This window comes from Mauremys reevesii, linkage group 24 (assembly GCF_016161935.1).
Source record: "Mauremys reevesii isolate NIE-2019 linkage group 24, ASM1616193v1, whole genome shotgun sequence".
Lineage (NCBI taxonomy): Eukaryota > Metazoa > Chordata > Testudines > Geoemydidae > Mauremys > Mauremys reevesii.
In genome coordinates, this window is record NC_052646.1 from 15060769 (window position 1) to 15082901 (window position 22133).

The following is a 22133-nucleotide window of genomic DNA, read 5'->3' on the forward strand; positions in this document are numbered from 1 at the left end:
CAAGGAGTTCCACAGGTTAACAGAATCATTAAGTCCACTATTATCCCGCAGGGTGCCCCAGCTTGCTAGGTGTTTGGTCTCCCCAAACCTCAGCAGCTCAGGGGTTGCACCCTAGTCCTCATTACCCTTGCAGCCAGCTGGCCTCATCAGCCCTGAAGGGGAGAGGGGCGGTGCCCCACACTGAGCCCCTGCCCTGGGGCAGGACACGGGGATTGCACACGCTCCCTGCGACCGCTCGGGGTGGCTGCGCGCATGCGCCGGCGGCGGAGACTACATTTCCCGTGGTGCCTCCTGCCGCCGGGGTGAGCGGAGCTGTTGTGCGCATGCGCGGCGGTGGCTTTTCCGGAGCGAGGCTGCGCGTGCGCGGGTGGGTCGGTTTGCTGTGTGGCGGCTCGCGGCGCTAGTGGAGCAGCATGAGGCCGGGTGAGCACGGGCGGCTCACGTGGGGGGAGGGGTGTCCCCGCAGAGGGGGCCGGTCGGGCGTGGGGCTGGTGGAGGGTGGCGGTCAGTGGGGGGAGTCAGGTGGCGTGGGCGGGGGGACGCGTGTCCGGGAGATGGGGGGTGGGGGGAGTTTGGGGGGTATCGTGGGGATCGTGTCTCCGGGGGGGGGCGCGGACGGGGGGTGCTGGAGAGATGCCGGATGTGGACTATCGGGGGGCGGATGTTGGGGTGGGAGCCCCGTGTCCCTGGGAGGGGCTGGGGAGCGGGTCCAGGGGGGATACTGCGGGGGGGGGCGTATCCCTGGGAAGGGCGGTGATGGTGGGGGGCGGTGTTGGGCTGCAGGCCGAGCTCTGTCTCTCCCCTGGTTTTGCGGGTGTGGGTGTGGGGCGTGCTGGGGTGCTGGCGGGGTGTGTGGATGTTGGGGTGCCAGCTCTAACTCTCTGGCCTGGTTGCAGGTTTCAGCCCCCGTGGGGGGCGCGGTGGATTCGGAGACCGTGGAGGAGGCCGAGGGGGCTTCCGGGGAGGCCGGGGTAAGTGCCCCGTGGGCCCTAGTGGCATCACTAAGTCTGGGGGAACTTTGTGGTCAGGGAGGAGTGCCTGACCCGGGAACCAGCCCTGCTCCCTGGCTGTTTCCAGCGTCCTCTCTTTCTCCCCATCTCCCGCTGTCCCCCCTCCCCCAGCCAGCCTGGCTGTGCAGCACCCCCTGTTGCAGCCGTATCTGCAGGGTCTCCCTGTCTAGTGAATGCTGGGAGAACTGGCCCTCTTCGCACAGTGGCCATTGTCCATGCAGTCAGTCTCTACCCTGACCCAGAGTGTATCCTGCCCCAGCTCTATCGGGGTGCCCTGGCCAAACCCCTGCCTGAGTCATTTCCCCCCCGTGCGATCTCAGAGGGACATTGATCCCCTTCACATCCTGTCCCAAAGAGTCCAGCTGCTGTGCCCCTCCCCTTTCCACGCAAGGTGGGGGCGCTGGTACAGGGGGACATGCGTGTTACTCCCATCTCCTCTCTCCCTTGTAGGTGGTGGGTTTAGATCTCCAGGTGGAAGCGATGGAGGCTTCAGAGGAAGAGGAGGTGGCGGTGGTTTCCGAGGAAGAGGCGGGCCAGGCCGGGGCGGCCGTGGAGGCGGAGGTCGGGGTGGCCGAGGAGGGTTTAAAGGAGGCAAGAAGGTGACTGTGGAACCCCATAGGCATGAAGGTAACCAGCCGGGCCATGGGTGCTGGAGCGGCATGAGATGCACCAGTTCTTCCTCCCCGGAGCAGTGGGGGCCATGTGGCCAAGGTGGTCTGTCCAAATGGGAGCAGGGTGGCGCTGGGATTCATGACCAGATGCTGGGTCGTGCTTGATTGGGGCACAGCTGGGGCTGGGCACTGCCCAGTGTTTCCAATACTGCTATTAGGAGGTTCACGGCTGAGCCATGGCTTGGTTGCCCAGCTGAGATCCCCTCATGATTCTCAGGCATGTTTGACTACTTCCCATAGCTGGACGTGTTCCCCTGTGCTCCCCAGCTTAGGGAGGGGGCTCCCCTTGCTCTCATGGCTTCCCATCTCTTTTCCCCCACCCCAGGCGTCTTCATCTGCAGGGGGAAGGAGGATGCGCTTGTGACAAAGAATCTGGTGCCTGGCGAGTCTGTGTACGGGGAGAAGAGGATCTCCGTGGAGGTAGGCAGCCTTGCTGGGCCGTGGTTGGGGGGAGGTTCAGGGGAGCATTGGCTGCACCAGGATTCGGAGGTGGGTTGGTGCCAGCCTGCCTGGGCAGCTCCTGTGTGACCGGAGCTGGTGCTGTCACAGCAGGGAGGGCGTTGGGGGGTGGGAGAGGATGGCACTATTGAGCATGCTTACAGCTAGCTGGAAGGCCCCCGGGGAGCTGAGCGGCTCAGCTCTGACCCCACTGCTCTCTTCACAGGATGGTGAGCTGAAGGTGGAGTACCGCGCCTGGAACCCCTTCCGCTCCAAGCTGGCGGCGGCCATCCTGGGTGGCATCGATCAAATCCACATCAAGCCGGGAGCCAAGGTCCTGTACCTGGGAGCTGCCTCCGGGACCACAGTCTCGCACGTCTCTGACATTGTGGGGCCGGTAAGGAGCCTTTCCCTCCAAAGCCACTGCTGGGCCTGGGTCTGTAACAGGGTGGGAGGTGGGGAGGAGGAGATCTAGGGGGTCTGACTCAGCTGTGCTGAAAGAGGACGGTGCCTGGTTGCTTTGCGGGGGTGGGGTGGGGTGGCAGGGAGAAGAGAGGCTGCTCTGCTCTTGGGGGAAGATGGCTGACCTCGGCTCTCTGCCGCACCCAGGACGGTCTGGTCTACGCTGTGGAGTTCTCCCATCGCTCGGGCCGTGACCTCATCAACGTGGCGAAGAAACGCACCAACATCATCCCCGTCATTGAGGACGCGCGGCACCCGCACAAGTACCGCATGCTGATTGGTGAGTGCTGCGGGGGGACAGGCTACAGAGCGCGGCTCCCCCGCCATGGCCAGGATCCCCACCCCTGCTGATAGAAATGGCTTTCTCAGCAAGGGGGGGGCTACAGAGTGAGGTCCCTCCCATCGTGCCCAGGGTCCTGTAACCCCCACGGAACGGTTTTCCCCAGCTGTGGGGGGAGCTCCGAAGAGAGGTTCTCTGCCATGCACAGAGCCTGGGCTGATGCTCCCCACTTCCACAAGCTTGGGCTGGATGGCGGGGCATTGAGGGGATGGGCCTGGCACCGCCCCTTGGCTGTGGGGGGATGGCGGAAGCAGGCATCTAAACCACCCTCTTCTCCCTGCAGGGATGGTGGACGTGATCTTCGCAGACGTGGCCCAGCCTGACCAGTCGCGTATTGTGGCCCTAAACGCTCACAACTTCCTGAAGAACGGAGGGCACTTCGTCATCTCCATCAAGGTAACGGCAGAAGAGCCCGGCTGCTGCCCCTCCCAGTGCCCCAGGGGTGGGACCCGTGGGCTGTCTAATGTTTGGGCTCAGTGGAGAGCCTCCTTGTCACTTGTTCCTGGTTATTCCAGTAGTCCCCAAGGATTAGGGGGGTTTGCTGCGCAAGGTGCTGCACAAGCACAGGGTAACTCCCCTGCGCTGCAGTCCCGTGCATTGGGATCTATTTTTGGGGTCCTGTGGGCCATCTCCTCTGGCCCATGCTGGATCCCCTGGGCCACAGTCCCTGTGCATTGTGGTGTCTTTTGGGGCGGGAGAGGGCATAGGCTGTCTCCTCTGGCCCAAGCTGGATCCCCTGGGCTTGCAGGAACCATGTGCGGACATTGTCTCTTGTGGAGGTCTGCTGGATCTCCTGGGTCAGAGCTGGTCCCTCCAAGCCCTCAACTGGAGGACCCTCTGTGTCCCTGAAGGAGGGGGCTCAGCTGTGGGGCAGGTTCAGGGCTGGCAGGGAAGCAACTTTTGGCATTGGGAGGGGATACCCAGGGACAGGGTCGCTCGCAGAGGAGGAGAAAGCTGCTTAGCTGCTCACTGCTTCCTTCCAGGCCAACTGCATCGATTCCACAGCGGCGCCTGAGGCCGTCTTCGCCTCTGAGGTGAAGAAGATGCAGCAGGAGAACATGAAACCTCAGGAGCAGCTGACGCTGGAGCCCTACGAGCGAGACCATGCTGTGGTGGTGGGGATTTACAGGTACGGCTGCGTCAATGTGAGAGGTGGGGTTGGGGAGGAGAGAATGGCTGGGTTTGTCCAGCAGAGGGATTGGGGGTGTCCATGTACCCCCTAATGCGAACGTGCATGCAGGTGTGGTGGGTAAAGGCCCGCCCTGTGGGGCTGGGAGATAGCTCTGCTTGGAGCGTGGATCTAACCCTTGTCTTTCTCTTCCAGACCTGCCCCCAAACAGAAGAAGTAGCGTCTCCTTGGAGCTCCTTGTCACTGGGCCACCAGGCCAGATTCTATCGTCTGCTGGCATTGGGCCTGGGAGTGCTCCCTGGGTGAGGGGTGTCTTGCTGCCCACCCTGCCTCTCCCCCGGGACTCATTTCTGTTCAGCTTTGTGGATTTTTTTTCTTCTCCAGATGTATTTTTATTAAAATATGGGAAAATGGTAGCAGCAGGTGTGTGTGTGCTGGGCAGGCAGTTCACACGCATGAGTAGTGACCCTATATTCAGTGGCTTCCACTTGGGCCATTTGCCCTGCTCCCCTCCAACCCTGAGGGTGACTGTCGGCCTGGGGAAGCTCAGTGCCTGCTGGAGATGGGTGTGGGTTTGGCCTGGTGGGGAGGCGACTGCCCCCAGCCCTGGGGGAAGCCAGGGGCCTGTTCCTTGATCTCTCCGAAAGGGTGGGGAGGGGCAATGTACCTGGAGAGGGTAGGGTTGCCAACCATCCTGGTTTCACCGGGAGTCTCCCAGAATCAGGCTTGGTTGCCCGGATGCTACTGAAGCCCATCTGGAAGATTTTAGGCTGCTAAAAATCTGGCTGCCCAGCTGGGGAAAGACAGGCTCCCTGGCTCTATCCTGCTCCCGGAAGTGGCGGCATGTCCCTGCAGGCCCTAGGCCAGTGGTTTTCAAACTGCGGGTCTGGGTTGCGGAATGGAAGGCCCTGGGTAGCGGTGGCTCTAGTCAGTATTGCTGACCAGGCTGTTAAAAGTCCCGTTGGCGGTGCTGCCTGGCTAAGGCAGGCTAGTCCTTACCTGTTCTGACATCGTGCTGTGCCCCGGAAATGGCCAGCAGCAGATCTGGCTGCTAGGCAGGGGGGCCACGGGTGGGGGCGGTACCTGCAAGTGAGAACCGCTGGAACCGCTTGGGCGTCTCTGCCTAGGAGCAGGACCTGCTGCTGACTGCTGGGGCGCAGTGCGATCCCCAGTGCCAGGACAGGCAGGAATCCTGCCTTAGCACCCTGCTGCACTGCTGACCGGGAGCTGTCTGAGGTAAGCCTGTGCCCCAGTCCTGAGCCCCCTCTAATCCCGGAGCCCTTTCCTGCACTCGAAACCCCTCGCCCCAGCCCAGAGCCTTGCGTAGATTCATTCTGGTCAGTCTCATCACGTGGGCTGCCGGCCAGGCGCGTGTGCATGCCCCTCTGGTAGACCCGGATCACGTGGGTGGCCGGCGCGGCGCATGCGTGGTGCCCTGGCGGCGGCAGTTTGTTGTGGTCACCATTATTTGTTGTATTACTGGGAAATCCCGAGGCATGTGCAGGAGCTGCACGACTGGACTGGGACCCGCCGCTGGGGGGGCGCCGCCTGCAGCGGGACGGGACTGGGACCCGCCTCCGCCCAGGCCGGGCATGCCAGAGACCCCCCGCCAGGGCCGCTGCTGCAGGTGAGACCGGCCGCGACCCTCCTGCTCAGGACCGGTCCCGACCCAGTCCTGTATCCTCAGCCCCTCCCCGTCCGGGATCCGACCCATCCCCTCTCCCCGCCCCTGGGATCTGAGCCGGCCCTGGGTTCTGACCCCCACCCCAGAGCCTTGACCCCCCCCTCCCACACCCCAACCCTCTGCCCCAGCCCTGAACCCTTCCCATACCCCAAACCCCTCATCCATTGGGTCGCAGGCATTAGCAAATACTTTCAACGGGGTCGCCAGAGAAAAAGTTTGAAAACCGCTGCCAAAGGTGCAGGGGTGGCCTGGGGCTCTCTTCACGCTGCCCCTGCCCCAAGTGTCAACTCAGTAGCTCCCATGGGCCGGGAACGGGGCCCCGTGGCCAGTGGGATTGGCGGGGGGGCGGGGTCTGCAGGCATGGGAAGCGCGCAGAGCTGCCTGCTCCCCCCCCCCCAGCCTAGATGCTCATGTTGGACATGCTGCTTGTGGGAGCCACCGGTGGTAAGCACCTCCGGGCTGGAGCCTGCACCCTGAACCCCCTTCCTTGCCCTAGTCCGCTCCTGCACCCAACCTTCCTGCAGGAGCCTGCACCCCACCCCGTCCCAGCCCAGTGAAAGTGAGGGTGGGGGAGAGTGAGTGACTGAGGGAAGGGGGCTGAAGTGAGTGAGTGGGGGGGGGCGCAGAAGGGGCGGGGTGCTGGGGGAGGGGTGGGGTGTGGCTGTTTGGCTGTGTCTGACTAGACCCTTGGCACCCCTAAAATGGGTTATTGCTGGGACTGCTGGAGGGGGAGGGGGTGGATTTGCCTGGGGGGGGTCCTGCCATTAGTGGTTCCCCAAGGCTGGGGGGATGGGTAGGAGGCGGGGTTAATGGGAGAATTCTGCGGGGGACAGGGCCAGCCACACGCGGGGAGGTCATTAAAGGGCGGGGCCTAGGCGAATGGGGCGTGGTCTGTTCCGGATGGGCGGGGTCATAGGGGAGGAAACGCCCTGGCCCCAGCCCTCTCCGAACGGTGAGGGTACCCTTCAGAGAAGGGGTGGGGCTGCCCGTCGAATCCCCTGATTGGCTGGGGATGCGCATGCGGAGTTCGCGGCTCCCCCACCGGCGCCTGTGGCTTGCGTGCGGGAGAGAGAGGTCACGTGCTGGCGCGTGCCCTGTGCGGGAATGCGCCTGCGCACCGCCAGGAGCGGTCATGTGGTACGTTAGCGCCAATGAGGCAATAGCGTCGGCGATAATTTATGACACCATCAAACGGCTCCTCAGTCACTTGTCAGGGCCATTCCGCATGCGCATTTCGCGCCGCTGATTTTGGTCACGCGCTCGTTCCGTAATACGCATGCGTAGATTCATTCTGGTCAGTCTCATCACGTGGGCTGCCGGCCGCGCGCGTGCGCACGCCCCTCCGGTAGGCCCGGATCACGTGGGCGGCCGGCGCGGCGCATGCGCGGTGCCCTGGCGGCGGCGGCGGTTTGTTGTGGTCGCCATTTTTTGTTGCATTACTGGGAAATCCCGGGGCGCGCGCAGGAGCCGCCCGACCGGACCGGGACCCGCCGCCGGGGGGCGCCGCCCGCAGCGGGACGGGACCGGGACCCGCCTCCGCCCGCGCCGGGCCGGGCCCGCCAGAGACCCCCCGCCAGGGCCGCTGCCGCAGGTGAGACCGGCCGCGACCCTCCCGCCCGGGACCCGACCCAGTCCCGTCTCCTCGGCCCCTCCCCGCCCGGGACCCGCCCCCGGGACCGGAACCGGCCCCGGGACCCGACCTCGCCCGGGACTGGCCCCTCCCCCTGCCCCCGGGACTCGTCCCGGCTCCTCCCACGTCCTCCTGGGACCCGAACCGGCCCCGGTTCCTTCGCCAGACCCGCCCCGCCCCCGAGATCCGACCCGGCCCCTCGCCGCCCGGGACCAGCTTCCCTCCTTCTTCCCATCCCCGTGACCGGCCTGTGCCTGGCATCCCCAACTTCCTTCCTTCTCAGCCCGGGATCCTCCCCTCCCCTCATCTCCACCCCTCTTCTCACGAGGGCAGCTGCCCCCAGGAACCCCAACGAGAAACGGCCCCCCCCACCCTTATTCAGTTTGACCCCTTATGTCCCCGGGATGAATTTTTCTCTGTATGTCTCCACCCTGAATCCCCCTTTCCTGTCAGGGCTGCTGCCACAAGTGAGACGGGCCTGGCACCAGTCCCTGGGCGGAGACCCGCTGTCCAGAATGCCATACCTCTATCCCCTCCCTCTTTTGCCTAGGACCTGACCCTCTGTCCCCCAGTACTCCTGCCTGGCCCAGAATCGATTCCTTCCCTTGGTCCCGCCAGAAACTCAGTCCTGGTCCCCTCCCCTGCCAGGGATGCTCCCACAGGTGAGACCATCCAGGGTCCCTGCCTGGAGCCTCATCTGTCTGGAACCACTCTGCTGTACGTAGCATAGATCTCCCCCCCCACCCCCAATCTCCTGGGAACGGACTCCTTACCCTGGCCCGCTGTACGTACCCTGGATGCTGCACTTGAAAGCCTGCCTGCCCTGAAACTATCCTGCTGTACTGGATCTTGCTCTTCCTACCTGGGAGCTGACCTTCCAGGATCTAACCTGCCTCAGAAATCAATCTACTCCTGCTCTGCTCTGCTCTACCTGTCTTGGAACCCACCATAAAGAAAGGGAGCCTTTGCATCTTGCCCCAGAGCCCTTGGCCCACTGTATTTGTACCTGGCCCTGGATCCCATCACCCGGATAGTGACCCTCTGTTGCCCCATTGCACCTGCCCTGGAACTCACTGCCCAGGAAGTAACTTCCCTCTTCTCCATAGCCCTCTGTTTGCTGTAGCTGCTCCTGAATTGGCCACTTGGCAACCCCCCATGACCTCTGGGAACACCTTGTACTTCACCCAGAAACTCCAGCCCCACCTCCTCTCACAAAGCATTGTTTTCATTGAATGTCACCTGAAAAATCCCCCACGGGAACCCCACCCCCAGACACCTGCCTGGAACTGTCTTGCCCACACCCGGGACCCACCTGGAATCTCTACCCATTGCATTTTCTCCTCCCCGCCCCCCAATATTACCCTGCACATGCCCCATGAGGGCCCTGGTCCCACATGGGTATCCCTGATGGCTGGACCCTGGGAACCCAGTTACATTTGTCACCCCGCAAAAGCACATGGAAACTCCTTTCTCTTCTGGTACTGCCTGGAAACTGTCCCCTCCTTCCTCCCACTCATATCTGTTACCACTTGAAAACTCTCTCCTGATGCTGTCTGCGGACCCTCAATTTTTTCCCCCTTACGTACCATCACTATGTTTCCCTCCCCTACTGCTTGGGTAGCACTCTTGATCTTCCGTGATACCTCCTAGAAAACTGCTCCTATATGCTTCTTGGGGCCCTGTCCCAATCCGTGCCCACCCCCCGAACTATGCAGCCCATTCCTGTTCCACTCCAAGGAACCTGGCCCCCTTCCCACTTCTGGGAACCTGGAATCCCTCTCACCTCACTTCCCTATCTAATCCTGACAACCCTTTCCTGCCCTGGCCCTACATCATTCCAGGTATCGCCCCCTAGCCCATCCTGCCCCACTTTCACTCTCTCCCCAAGCTTTGAGAGGTAATGGGGTGATCTTGGTCTGGGTGGAGTTTTTGCTATTGGGCTTGTGTGTGTGTCTGGGGTGAGGCCTGCATTCTACAGGGGCATCTGCATCGGGGGAGGAGGAGTTGTTTTCGCCTGGTGCTTTGTGGGAATATCTGCATTGGAGTGATGCAGATCTGAGTTGGGGTGAATCCGAGTTTGAACAGAGACTGTGTGGTATGGATCTAGGATGAGGGGGTCTGGGCAGGGCTGGAGCAGGTCTGGGATGGAGGGGATCTGGTGTGGACAGGGCCAGTGTGGCGGGGAGATCTGTATGGAGGGGCGTAGCTGCAGCATTTTAAGTGTAGGCCTGCCCTTGGTTTCCCTTACTGAGGGCAAGTCTATGCTACAAAATTAAGTCAACCTAAGTTACGTCCGTGTACAGCCCCTGCAGTAATTGAATCGGTTTTACATGTCCACGCTACGCGTCTTGGGTTGGCGGTGTGTTCCCTCACCAGGAGCACTTGCATCGATTTAACTGCCAGTGTGGGGCATTGCAGGACGGTTTCTGAAAGGCAGCAACAGTCGATGTAAGCAATGCCACATCTACCTAACTACATCAACCTAAGTGCTACTCCTCTTGCGGAGGTGGAGTTAAGTCGGTGTAGTGGGCTAGTGATGTTGGTGGGAGCTACATTTTACAGAGTTAGTTCGACGTAAGCTGCCCTCTGTCAACCTAACTCTAGTGTAGACCAGGCTTGAGTGTCTGTGCAGTCACCCACTAGCCAGTTCTCCAGTTGTCCATAGAGTCTCCCAGTAGAAATGAGTAATGAAGACCCATTTCCCAGAGTCAAACAGAAATATGGTTCTGGGGGTGGTGGGCACCATTCTGGCTGCACAGATGCTGGAAGAGGCCATGGCCGTTGGTCCTTTTTGCAGGGCACCTTTACATGCACAGATGAGTGCAGTCATTCTAGTTTGTTTCCTAGCAGAGTTTGGAGAGTGTTGCTCCCAGGGGAGTGGGGAGAGCAAAAGACTGTGTTTGGTTCAGTTCTGATCATGCTGGGCTCCTTGACTCTGGGGTGCTGCCTGTGGGAGGGCAGCCATGTGGGTTTGGAGTTCTGGCACCGCTGGAGAGCCTATGTCTCGTGGCTGGTCTCTGGTCTAGGGGCGTCTCCCTTCCTCAGGGTCTGCTGGGTTTGCCATTGCTCTGGTGGACTGATCAGGTTGTAGCTACTCCAGAACTTATGGCCTTGATGTAAGCTTGAGTGTTAATTTCCTCCCCTCCCTATGGGCCAGCCCTGTGTGAGTTTCTCTCTCCCGCCTGCCCCACTCTGTGTGCCTGCCCCCTGCCATTTCCTCTCCTGCCCCTCCTACCCAGTGGGTCTGTCCATCTCTCCTGCCGGTTCCCCCAATGGGCCCGCCTCTATTTCCTGGCCATCTCCCTTTCCCTGTTTCCCCGGTAGAAGAAGGAAGGGACTCCTGGAACAACAATAGCTATCTGTTTGTTTGTGTTAAGGCTTAGTTGGAAGGGGATCTTTCTGTCTCAGTGTGGGAAGTGGCAATCAGGGGCTTTCCTAGTTTAATGACTCTGGAGTTCCTAGAGTCTCCTGCTCTCAGAGGGCAGCCATCCCAGTCCTTAGAGCACTAGCCAAGGACTTGGGAAACCCAGGTTCAGTTCCCTGCTCCACCACAGTCTCCCTGCGTGGCCTTGGGCAAGTTATTTAGCTGCTTTGTGCCTCAGTTTCCCCACCTGTATCAGGTGGATAATGGCACTCAGATCCTGTTGTGGTGCGAGCCATGTAAGTACATAAGATAGACAGAGACCCCTTCAAAGTGCTGTAGGGCAGCCCCATGGACGGCCCATACTGCGGTGTTTGGTAGTGCCCTGAGCCATGGTCCCATCCTGTTCTGGCTGGAGTGGAGCCTGTCCCTGAGCGTGTCAGTGCCGTTAGCTGGGCCAGGAGGAGGTGATGGTGGGTGTCTGAACCCATCCCAGGTGGCAGATGCATGCTGGGGCCACCTAAAGCATTTTAACTCTGCCCACATGGGCTGCCCTGGGAGAACCATGTCTATCCGTCACGGAGGGGGTAATACTTCCTAATGAAACAAGCCTGTGTGATGGGCGGGTACCCAGGAACTGATTGGAAGCTGTTTGGGGCAGAGACTGTCCATTGAATCTGTGTCTGTACAGCATCTAGCACAAGGAATATCTGGTTCATGACTGGGGCACTTTGGCCCTACCATAATACACTTAGACCCTACCGTAATACACCTAACAAAACAATAACGTACAGTTCCTGGCCCAGTGATGTCCTGGTCTATTAGTAGGGCTCTTAGGTGTATTACAGTACCATCTAATAAATAATGTGCTGCACCCAGCACAGAGAGGTCCATGACTGGGGGCTCCCAAGCACTGCCATAATACACCTAATAAATACTAATGTACAGTGTCTAGCGCAGGGGGAGCCTCGTCTATGCTGGGGGTTCCTAGCCACTACCCTAATACAGCTAATAATAATGGACAGCACCTAGCACAGTGGGAGCCTTGTCCATGCTGGGGATTCGTAGGCATAGGCACTACCATAATACACCTAATAAATAATAATATACCGCACCTAGCACAATGGGGCCTGGACTGTGACTTAGCCTTCCAGGGCTACCACAGTAATAAGTGCAGTGCTGAACCATGACAGGATCCTGCCTCCTCACCCCCAGGAAGGATGGTTTATGTCCCAAAGCAACAGCTTTTATATCCCTTATTTTTAAAAAATCCCATGTAATATAATTTTGATGTTTTCATTATGCAGCCCCATTCCTAATCCCTTTCTCAGTCCTGGCCCCTCTCTTGCGGCTGTGAGTTCCGCAGGTGAACAGGGTTGTGTATACGAAAAACAACTTTTCCTTTAATCAGGTTGCTCTATCTTTTGCCTCCCCAGCAATAATATGAAGAATCCACACAAGCCTGGCTGGGTCCTAAATAACCCTGCTCATTTAATACACACACACACACACGCTTGCAAAGCCTACCTAACATAAGTACTGCTGCTCTGGCTTGCTTCTGGCCTGCAACATGGTGAACACTGCTAGAGGGCTCACAAACTACTTAAAGGGTCACTGCATTTGGCTTTTAGCCAGATTGGCTGGCTGTGTTGTGAGAAAGGTGAAGGGGGGCGCACCCACACTTTATACCGCTCTGGTGCGTGTCTCTAATCTTCTCTCATAAATCTTTGCTCCTGGACACACCTGTCTTTCTAGTTTTATACTGCAGCCCATCATCATGGTATGCACCTTCCGCAAAATTAATAGCAATAGCATGTTCTCTTCTGATGGCCTCTGAGCAGATGCTTTGGAGGAGTCAGCCATGCTGAGCCCTGGAGCTGTTCCCTCAACAGTTACTTTCTTGTAGGAAGGGTAAAAGTTTCTGGTGGTGCTCAGTTTCAGATGGGGGCAGAGTTAAGGTGCCCTGCCTGCCCTGTCAGTGTGTGTGTGGGCCGCCACCCTAGGGTTTGAACTGGGGACCTCCAGAACTAGACGTGTGAGCAGCTACAGCAGAGCTAGAACCAGGGCTCCTTAGGCTGTCACAGACTTGGAGCGTCTGTGGATTGAGTACAGAGAGGGAGCTGTAACACCCACTCACCAGTGGGCATTTCTGAATCTTCCAGCAGCTTGGGGCTTTCTCTAAAGGGCAGCCTTGACTGGGAACTTGCAGGCTTCCTGCTGTGTGAGTTAGCTATGCACTGGCACTGAGACTTTGCAGCCATGGTGGCGGGAGAGGGGGCTGACAGTGCCAGAGACTCTTGCTTCATGATCCTTTTGCCTGGGAAGAGACCAGGGCCTAGAAGTGCCCAAGGAGCTGGGACAGCACAATGACCATATCCTATTAAGTGAGCGAGTGGCTGAGTTCTGCACTCCTGAGTGCCCTGCAGCTCCGGGCGCTCAGACCTGGAGGTGGCAGGTGCCTGGGATGCCACAGCAAGACACTGCCCTGGTTGTGAACATCGGGGAATGGCTGGGGATCCCCGGAATGGATCATGTGATGGGGGGAGCTGAATTGCACCCCCCCACCCATGCCCCAGTGTGCCATGTGAGTGATGGGGGCACTTGAGGGAAGTTGAGCAGTGCCAACCCCGGCCTGTGTGAACTGCTTCATGGTGGCATGTGGGAGGGAGAGGCGGTGCTGTCATCCTGTGCCTCGCCCCCACTGCTCTTCCCTGCTTGTGCCTGGGTGGCGCTGCGCTCCCGGAGGAGCGGGCACTGCCTTGATCCCTCTGTGGCGCAGTGCCAACGGCCTGGGCCCCGCTGTCTCCGGGGCAGCCGGCTGAGCGGGGAGCGGATTATTTATAGCCTTGTGTTCCTGGAAGGAGATCTGGCTCTTCCCAGGCGGGTATTTTTGGAGCCTCTCTGTCCTGCTCCTGTTTCACGCTTTGTTTGGGCATAATCGTCCCCGCTGCATCCCAGAGAGCCTAGCAACACGAGCTGCTTCCCCATTGGCTCCCGGGGATTCCGAGTGGCCAATGGGGAGCCTGTTGCCATGGCAGAGGACTGTTGCACGGAGGCGACTCAGAGGCAGGCGTTCCCTAGATCTGCTGTCAGGGCATCCGGGTTGCAGCCGCCCGGTCCCAGCGAGTGGCAGGTGTCCCTCAAGCTGGGGCTGCAGGGGCCCAGAGTGGGGATCTGCTTTTTGGGTCGTGGGGCTTGATCGCACTCCCAGGTGCCCATCCTGCCCTGGCAATGGCCAGGTTTTACTTTGCAGCCTCTGACCTAGAAGCAAAGTGCAGACATGGCCCTTTGCCAGGAGATCCAGGCGCTGTGCTTTGCCAGGGTGGGTTGAAGCACTTTGCAAGAGACAGACACAGTAAAACTGGCCATTTCCCCTCCTGTCCTGGGTCACAGCTCATCAGGGGATTGCAAATGGTGACAATTACATTTCCACCTTTCCAGTGAACCCCCGACCTTGCGTCATTTCCCCCTCGTTGCTGCACAGGGGGCTTTTTATATCCTGTGGGGATGGGATTTGTCCTGTTATAGTTATCCCCCAGTTTTCAGGTACTTCCTAATCCAGGAAAATGTCACTGATTCCTGCAGATTCTAAGCTTTCAGGAAAACAGTTTCTAGCCCCTGTGGTTGGGAAGTTAAACCTTCCAGTGGTGAAGCTGACAATGCAGTGCTGTCTTCCTGCATCTGCAGGCAGGCAGCCATGCTCGGGTGCCTCTGCTGCTGCTTATAGCTCTGCCAGGCTGCCACAGAACCAAAGGAGCCAGACTCTGGTCAGAATCACCCAGATGGTTGAGCAGCTGTGAAACTGACAAGATTTGGGTCAGTTTCATTCGGCTTCTATTGGCAAAGGTCTGAGCAGCAGCAGAGGCAGGCTGCTCCCATCCTGCACCCAGAGACGGGGGTTTTGGTGGTGGTGACGGGAGCTAATGTACTGGATATCTACTATCTAGAGGCTGGCATGAATACTCAGACTGTAACCCTGTTTGGTGTATGCAGCACCTAGCGTGGTGGAGGCCTGGTCTGTGACTAAGGCAGTACAGAAAATTGAGTCTTTAAATCATGATTTGAGGACTTCAGTAACTCATCCAGAGGTTCTGAGTCTATTACAGGAGTGGATGGGTGAGGTCCTGCAACCTGCAATGTGCAGGAGGTCAGATTAGATGATCGTGTTAGTCCCTTAAAGTCTATGGGTATGTCTATGATCGATCTATCAGGGATCGATGTATCCGCGAGCCTGAGTCTCTCTGCCCTTCAATTTCCCCCAGTGTACAAAGGGGATGATAGTGCTGTCCTACCACATGTATGTTGTGAGATAAATACATTAAAGATTGTGAGGTGCACAGATACAGCGGTGATGGCGGGGGGATTTAAGCATCTAAGATATTTCCCTCCTTGTGCCTCAGTTTCCGTCTCTGTGAAAAGGGGATAATGATACTGGTTTGTGAAGTGCTTTGAGGTTTGTGGATGGAAAGAGCTAGCTATGAGACCTATGTGTTCTATCTAGATAGAAAGGGATTAGTCATTGTTGTGACTAACAAGACTAGCTAGGGCAGTTATAATCAATACTGTGACTCCCTAAAACAATCCAAGAGTTCTGGAAGAGGGATATAATCCTCCAATTCAGACCTCTAGCTGAGGAGGGAGCCTCTGGAGTCAGGTTATCCCATTCCTGACAGCAGTGGGGTGTTTCATGCCATTTCCTCCTGGTGCGGATTACTTTCTGGAGACAGGATACCAGATTAGATAGGCCCCCTGGGGTCTCACAAGATACTGAACTTGACAGGTCCCCTGGGTCTGATCCAGGCTGGTGGCTCCTGCGGTTTGATCTTTAATCAAACTCCCTTGCAGAGTTTTGATGTTGTTTGTATAACACCCTCTTTGCATTCAGATAAATAAGCATTGAAAAATGACTCCATTAGAGGTGCAAACCTTGGCCTGTGACTGCTGCCTTATGAGCAGCACATGCTTTTCCACCCATCAGAGAATAGTTTTGTCTTATAACCCCAGTACAGAAGAGTCACTACTGTGGATGGGTAGTAGAAAATAACTGTCTGTCAGCCTGTGCTGACTTTAAACGTTAAAGCTGTTGGACCCACAAATCAAGCCAGGTTTGGGTGGGTCTGTCTCCAGTTTCCCTGAGTGCTCAGTATGATGCAGCCATAGTTGTACTGGCTGAACTGCATGTAACTCCCCCACACTGAGCTTGTAATTTTCACCCATGGCTTGATGTTTAGATCTTGCTGAGGTCCACAAAGCAAGCCAAGTTTGACAGGACTCTTGGAGCACACGGTGTTACTTGTGGCTGCACGTATCTCCCTCAAGGCTTGGATTTTCAAAGGAGCGGTGTGCCTGGTCTAGGCACAGTTTTTGTACTGATTGAACTATTTTGTGTGTGTGGGGAGGGAGAGTTATTTGCTACCGGTATCATTAGATGAGAACAGCCCCTAGCATGGATGCGGATATGTTGGTTTAAATATGCCTTATAGTGGTGTAGGTAGTTCCCCTTTCCCTGCATGAATGACCTGGACAAATTGGAGAATTGGTCTGAAATCAACAAGATGATATTCAATAAAGACAAGTGCAACATATGCCACTTAGGAATTAAAAATCAAATACACAACTATGAAATGGGGAATAATTTGGGAGGCGGTAATACTGCAGAAAAGGATCTGAGGGTAATAGTGGATCACAGATTGAATATAAGTCAACAATTTGATACGATGCAGGTGTGAAAAAAGGCTACTATCGTTCTGGGGTATATTGACAAGTGTCATATGTGAGACGTGGAAGGTAATTGTCCTACTCTACTTGGCACTGAAGAGGCCTCAGCTGGAGTACGGTGCCAGTTCTGGGTGCCATGCTGTAAGACAGATGTGGACAAATTGGAAAGAGTCCACAGGAGAGCAACAAAAATGATCAGTTTAGAAAGCCTGACCTCTGAGGAAAGGTTGAAATAACTGGGCATGTTTAGTCTTGAGAAGAGAAGACTGAGTGGGGACCTGATAACAGTCTTCAAACATGTGAAGGGCTGTTATACAGAGGATAGGGGTCAATTGTTCTCAGTGTTCACCGAAGGCAGGGCAAGCAGTAATGGGCTTAATCTGCAGCAAGGGAGATTTAGGTTAGGAAAAGGAAAAAACTTTCTAACTCTCAGGGGAGTTAAGCTCTGGAATCGGCTTCCAAGGGAGCTTGTGGAAGTCCCGTCATTGGAGGTTTTTAAGAACAGGTTGGACTAACACCTGTCAGGGATGGTCTAGATTTATTTGGTTCCACCACAATGCAGGGGGTTGGACTTTATGACCTCTCCAGGTCCCTTCCAGCCCCACATTTCTGTGATTCCATGAATAGTTTTAGTGATACAAGGCACCTTTGTACACCAGTAAAATTGCATCCACACTACTATTATTATTTATTACTTATATTGCCGGAATGCCTAGGAGCCAGGACCCCATTGCGCTAGGCGCCAGACAAACACCGGACAAAAAGATAGTCCTTGCACCAGGGAGCTCACAGTCCAAATACAGGGGGATCATACTGCGTTAGCTAGATCAGGGTAGTTAAAAGGGTGCACCTTTTTGTGTGTAGACAAGGTGTGAAGGTGTTGGAGGTGCTAGTCACATCGCCATTCAAAAACTTCACCTAAATACAGCCGGCTGCTAGGAAGCTATTTTGTGCTTGCCACAGACAGCAAAGCGCGCCAACCTGTGAGGAAGGATGGGCCAGTGGTTAGGGCTCTCACCTAGAACTTGGGGGAGAGGGGCTACATTCCCTGCCTCTGCCACTGACTTCTGGGGGGCAAGTCATGTAGCCTGTCTGTAAAATGGGGAAACACTGCCCTTCTTCCCGGCCTGTGAGGATGAATCCAGGGGAAATGGTGAGGTGCTCGGGGACTGTGGTAGCAGAGCCGGATAGCACAATAGAGAGCGTCGTCTGGTCCTACTTGCCTTCTGCATTGCATTGATTGGGTGTTCAGTTTTATAAAACCTGGGAACTCCCCCCCCCCCCCCCCCCAGGAGAGCTGGGTGAAGCGAATCTTACGCTTGTACAATAAAGTTATCAAATCAGGCAGATTAAAGTTTGTTCCTTTTGCTTTTAACTCAGTTCCGCTACCTTCCTGTCAGTTTGAATTACCCAATCCCTGTGTTCTAGCATTCCTTTTATGCCACAAGTTTAGATACACGTAGGGTTGTATATGTCTGTATCTGACAAAGTACCAATCTCATTTTCCTTAAGCAAGGTCCTGCAGGTGTGCTTCAATAACAAGGTCAGCATGGATTTTTCCAGTATACTTACAGACTGCAGCTCTCAGCTATGCTGTCTTAGCTCGCCTTGGTGTTGCACATAGTGATGCTGTGAATTATTTAGCAGACTAGAAGTTCTTCTGCCTTGCTTTGCTGGCTTGGGAAAGAGGCACTTTTCACTTTGGTTAACTTGCGAAGTCGGACTTGGAGATTGGTTAAAGCCAGGGCTTTCTGAATTGGGTGGAGGCCGTTTGAGAAGAGGTTTCAGAAGGCAAATCAGATTCACGCGTCACTAAATCAGCACAGCTCACGTGAGCTCTTAGAACAGCTGCATGCTCTACGTACGCTCCTGGGAAGCTCTGGCTGAGTTAAGATGCTATTTCATCTTCCCCTCATCCCAAACCTGACTCTCAAGCTCGTAACGCCATGCCCCCGGGTCTGCATCTAGGACCTTTGGATCTCAAAGCACTCTCTGTTGGCTCCCCAACTCTGTTAGCTCATGGCCGCTAGCAAGCTCATCCACCTCTAGATGTGGCCCAGTCACCACTAGAGCGGGACAGTGCCACAGGGAGTGGGGGAGGCTGTATGCCTTGGTGAATAGTGTCCTGGACCGGGAGACTTGGGTGCTATTCCCCACTCTGCTGCTGGGTGGCCTTGGGCAAGTTGTGTCTCTGTGCCTCAGTTTCCCCATCCGTGGGGGTAGTTTATAGATCCCAGAGTCTGTCGTGAAGCCGCTACCGAGCACATGTACAAGGGTGACCAGCTTTAGTGTAGGGTGCTCCACTGGCAAAGGAGAAGGCTGATTGTGTGTCTAGCCTGTGTTCACTGGCCGAGAGACCTCTGTGGACTAGAGTCAGTCCCTGGTCTCATGAACCTTTTCCCTTTTGGGCTGATGCTTCCCAGTCGTAGTCTCTCTGGAGAATAAAATTCTCCAGCAGATGATAATCCCTAGTTTTTACAGAGCAGTTACCTTACCTCACTTGACTGATTCTCTGCCATAGAATCATAGAAATGTGGGGCTGGAAGGGACCTTGAGAGGTCATCAAATCCAGTCCCCTGTGCTGTGTCAGGTCCAAGTAAACTCATTCCTGATGGGGTTTGTCCAACCTGTCCTTTAAAACCTCCAGTGATGGGGATCCTGCAGCCTCCCTTGGAAGCCTGTTCCAGAGCTGAACTCCCCTGAGAGTTAGAAAGTGTTTCCTAATATCTCACCTCAGTCTCCCTTGCTGCAGATTAAGCCCATTCCTGCTTGTCCTACCTTCAGCGGACATGGAGAACAATCCAGCTCTGTCCTCTTTATAACAGTCCTTAACCGGTTTGAAGACTGTTCCCAGGACCCTGCTCAGTTGTCGTTTCTCAAGGCTAAACGTGCCCAGTTTTTTAACCTTTCCCCACAGGTCAGGTTTTCTAAACCTTTGATCATTTTTGTTGCTCTCCTCTGGATTCTCTCCAGTTGGTCTCATCTTTCCTAAAGCCTGGTGCCCAGAACTGGACCCAGTACTCCAGGTGAGGCCTCACCAGTCCGAGCAGAATGGGACAGTTACCTCCGGTGCGTTACATACAACAGTCCATAGCAGGGGCCTCAGACATTAGTGTAGCTCGGTCTCTCCTGTTTTCTGCCAATGTGGCGCGCAGAAGTTGAGTCTCTTGAGGGCTGTAATACTTCGGTCTAATTCTGGGTGTTGTCTTAGTGCAGGGGTGGCTGGGTGGAGGCCAGTGGTCTGTGCTACGTCTGAGATCTGATCGTCCCTTCTGGCCTTGTAAAGCACTTTACAAAGGCGGGTCAGCGTCATTCGTAGAACGGGTCAGGAATTTTTTGAACAAACGTTTTGCTGCTCAGAAATGCTGATCTGTGGAAACCGAAATTTTTCACCTGCAGTTTGGATGAATTTCCCATTCCGAAACCTCTCAAAATTTTCCTGGGATGGGAAACCAGTTTCCCACCCAGCTCTAATCATCATTCCCCACTTTACGATGGGGAAACTGAGACACACGTAGCGGGGGAAGTGACTTACCCAAGGTCTCCCGGCTGCCGAGTGGGGAATAAGAATCCAGGTCTCCCATTCCAGTACTCTCCACTAGGTGTCACTGCCTCCCCACTCACTGGGAAACTGTCGCCCTCTAGAGGAGACTGGGACACACGCGGTGGCGCTACTGTCTGTGAGCTAACAGCAGGCCCATGCTGAAGAGGTCCCAGGTTCGATCCCTGTTGCTGATGCCCCACTAGGGGCTGGACCTTACAAGCTGGAGAGTCTAAACCGGGTTTGGAATGAGGATCAAATTGCTTCCCAGTTACTGCAAACCCATTTTCATCACCCGTTGTTGGGTCAGCCCCAGGCACCTGAAGCGGACAGGGGTAGGGAGTGTCGGCTTGTGCTGAGCAGAGTGTCCTTTTGTGAAGTTGTGCAGGATGCTGGGTCCCACCCTTCAGCTCCACATGGTTTATTCTTTATTACAGATATTACCGTAATGCTGTGGATCCTCAGTCACGGCCCAGGGCCCCGCTGTGCGAAGCACTGTATGTTATTATTTATTAGGTGTATTACGGTAGTGGCTGGGAGCCCCTTTCATAGATCAGGACACCATTGCGAAGGGTGCGGCACGTTATTATTTATTGTGTATATTACAGTAGCACCTAGGAGCCACAGTCACATACCAGGGCCTATTGCACTAGATGCTGTACGTTGTTGTTGTCTGCGTTATCCTGGCTCCTAGGACCCCATTGCGCTAGGTGCTGTATGTAATTTACTATCTGTGTTATCATGGCGCCCAGGGCCCCTTTGCGCTAGGTGCTGTACAGAACAAGATGCTCCCCATCCGGGTTGCAGGGAGCCATCACTGCGTTTGCTTCCCCGTGCTCTGAGTTCCACTCCTAAGCTACTTTGCGCCAGCCAAAGGGACGCTCCCCCTGCTTTTAGAGACCTGGGGCTGGCCCTCCCCAGCAATGCATCCTGGAGTTTTCAGGTCGCACCCGAAGCAGCCCTGCCAGTGGGGCCCACGCGTGGAGGAGGCCAAGACTCAGGGCTGGCCTGGTGTCCGTGCATCGAGTGGCTGTGCCCCAGAGTGAGGCGCCTTGTGTGCTCATTATGGATGTGTCCCTGCTGTAGACTCCAGTTCCTTGGGTTGCTGTGGCTTAGTCAGATCAGGTCCCTCCAGCGGGAGTGGTCGGGCATCATTCCCTGGCTGGGTCCGTAGGATGTTCCCAGGAAGCTGATCTAGTCCAACGGCACCAGCCATAAACTCAGCGAGAGCCGAGCTCGGATGACTTAGTGCGAGGTGGCCACTGCTGGGGCCCAGACAAAAGGGTTTGACGTGGCTGTCGCCCCCTTCAGGCGAGGCATTGTCTGCAGCAGCCTCACCCAACCGTTCCCAGCCCCAGCTAAGCCTCCCCCCGTGAGCTGTTCTCCTTTCCCAGCCAGCTCCCACCTGAGCTGGGCTCTCTCCTTTCACCCAGGCCTGACACCTGCTGCCAGGAGAGCAGTACAGCCGCTTGCTAGCCCTTCCCTGGCCAGTGGGAGGTTTGTACCCTCCGGGCTGCCGAGGGAAGGATGGCGGCGATTCCATCCCAAGCAAGCAGGGCCCTGGGACTAGAGCTTCAGTTGGAAGGCCTGTAGAGAAGCCCTGTCAATGGGGATGCTGTGGCCGCCACATGGGGGATGCCTCGGTTTCCCATGCTCCTTGCGCCATTGCAGTGTGCCCATGTGCCGTTCCTCCCCCAGGTCCAATCAAAGGTGGCCTGGGGCCCGCCTGCCGCCTGGTGGCATTGTGGTGTGAGGAGACCAGTCTTAGCTGGTAGCAGGTGCAGATGGGGCTGGCTGCTCAGCCAGTGGATTCTGGTGGAGCTAGAACCAAGCCTGATTAGGACCTGCTGCTTAGGCAAAGTCTCCTACACTTGATTCCTTTATTTGGGTCTTTCAGGACTCTTCCCCACCCCTGTTTGATTCCTGCGGCATGTCTTTGCTCCATAGGCAGCCCCTCTGCAGCCCAGAGAATGCTTGTTAAGTGGCTGCTTCCACTGAATCTCTCAGAGATAGTTAGCAATGTTGCTGGAGTCTCTGTCACTGTTAGGGTCCAGAGTGAACAACCCAAGAAACAGGCTTTTCCACTCTAGCTTGGCCAGAAGCCATAGGCCGAATGCAGGGGTCCCTGCAGAAGGTTCCTTGGCCCGTG

The 22133-nt window shown here is 56.4% G+C and overlaps 2 protein-coding genes across 4 annotated transcripts in view; both read left to right on the plus strand.

Annotated features, from left to right (window-relative positions):
- Nucleotides 1–286: 286 nt before the first annotated feature.
- FBL (fibrillarin) lies at nucleotides 287–4466 on the plus strand. The gene is made up of 9 exons (XM_039512882.1): nucleotides 287–423; nucleotides 897–971; nucleotides 1461–1637; nucleotides 2007–2101; nucleotides 2346–2516; nucleotides 2729–2861; nucleotides 3205–3317; nucleotides 3905–4050; nucleotides 4246–4466. The coding sequence occupies exons 1-9, from the start codon at nucleotides 414–416 to the stop codon at nucleotides 4268–4270; spliced, it is 945 nt and encodes a 314-aa protein (XP_039368816.1). The 5' UTR covers nucleotides 287–413; the 3' UTR covers nucleotides 4271–4466.
- A 2633-nt stretch (nucleotides 4467–7099) lies between these two features.
- LOC120390063 (dual specificity tyrosine-phosphorylation-regulated kinase 1B-like) overlaps nucleotides 7100–22133 on the plus strand; it is a 33348-nt gene continuing 18314 nt past the window's right edge. For all 3 annotated transcript variants that reach the window (XM_039512334.1, XM_039512336.1, XM_039512337.1), the window contains exon 1: nucleotides 7100–7325. In XM_039512334.1, coding sequence (XP_039368268.1) covers nucleotides 7115–7325 — 211 coding nt within the window. In that variant the 5' untranslated portion in view covers nucleotides 7100–7114. The remainder of the gene's footprint in view (nucleotides 7326–22133) is intronic.

Excerpts from the sequence above, each read along its gene's own strand:
- FBL (XM_039512882.1), top strand. Across the intron at positions 2,102-2,345 it reads AGAAGAGGATCTCCGTGGAG|GATGGTGAGCTGAAGGTGGA; the intron begins GTAGGCAGCCTT and ends CTCTCTTCACAG. Across the intron at positions 2,862-3,204 it reads CAAGTACCGCATGCTGATTG|GGATGGTGGACGTGATCTTC; the intron begins GTGAGTGCTGCG and ends TTCTCCCTGCAG.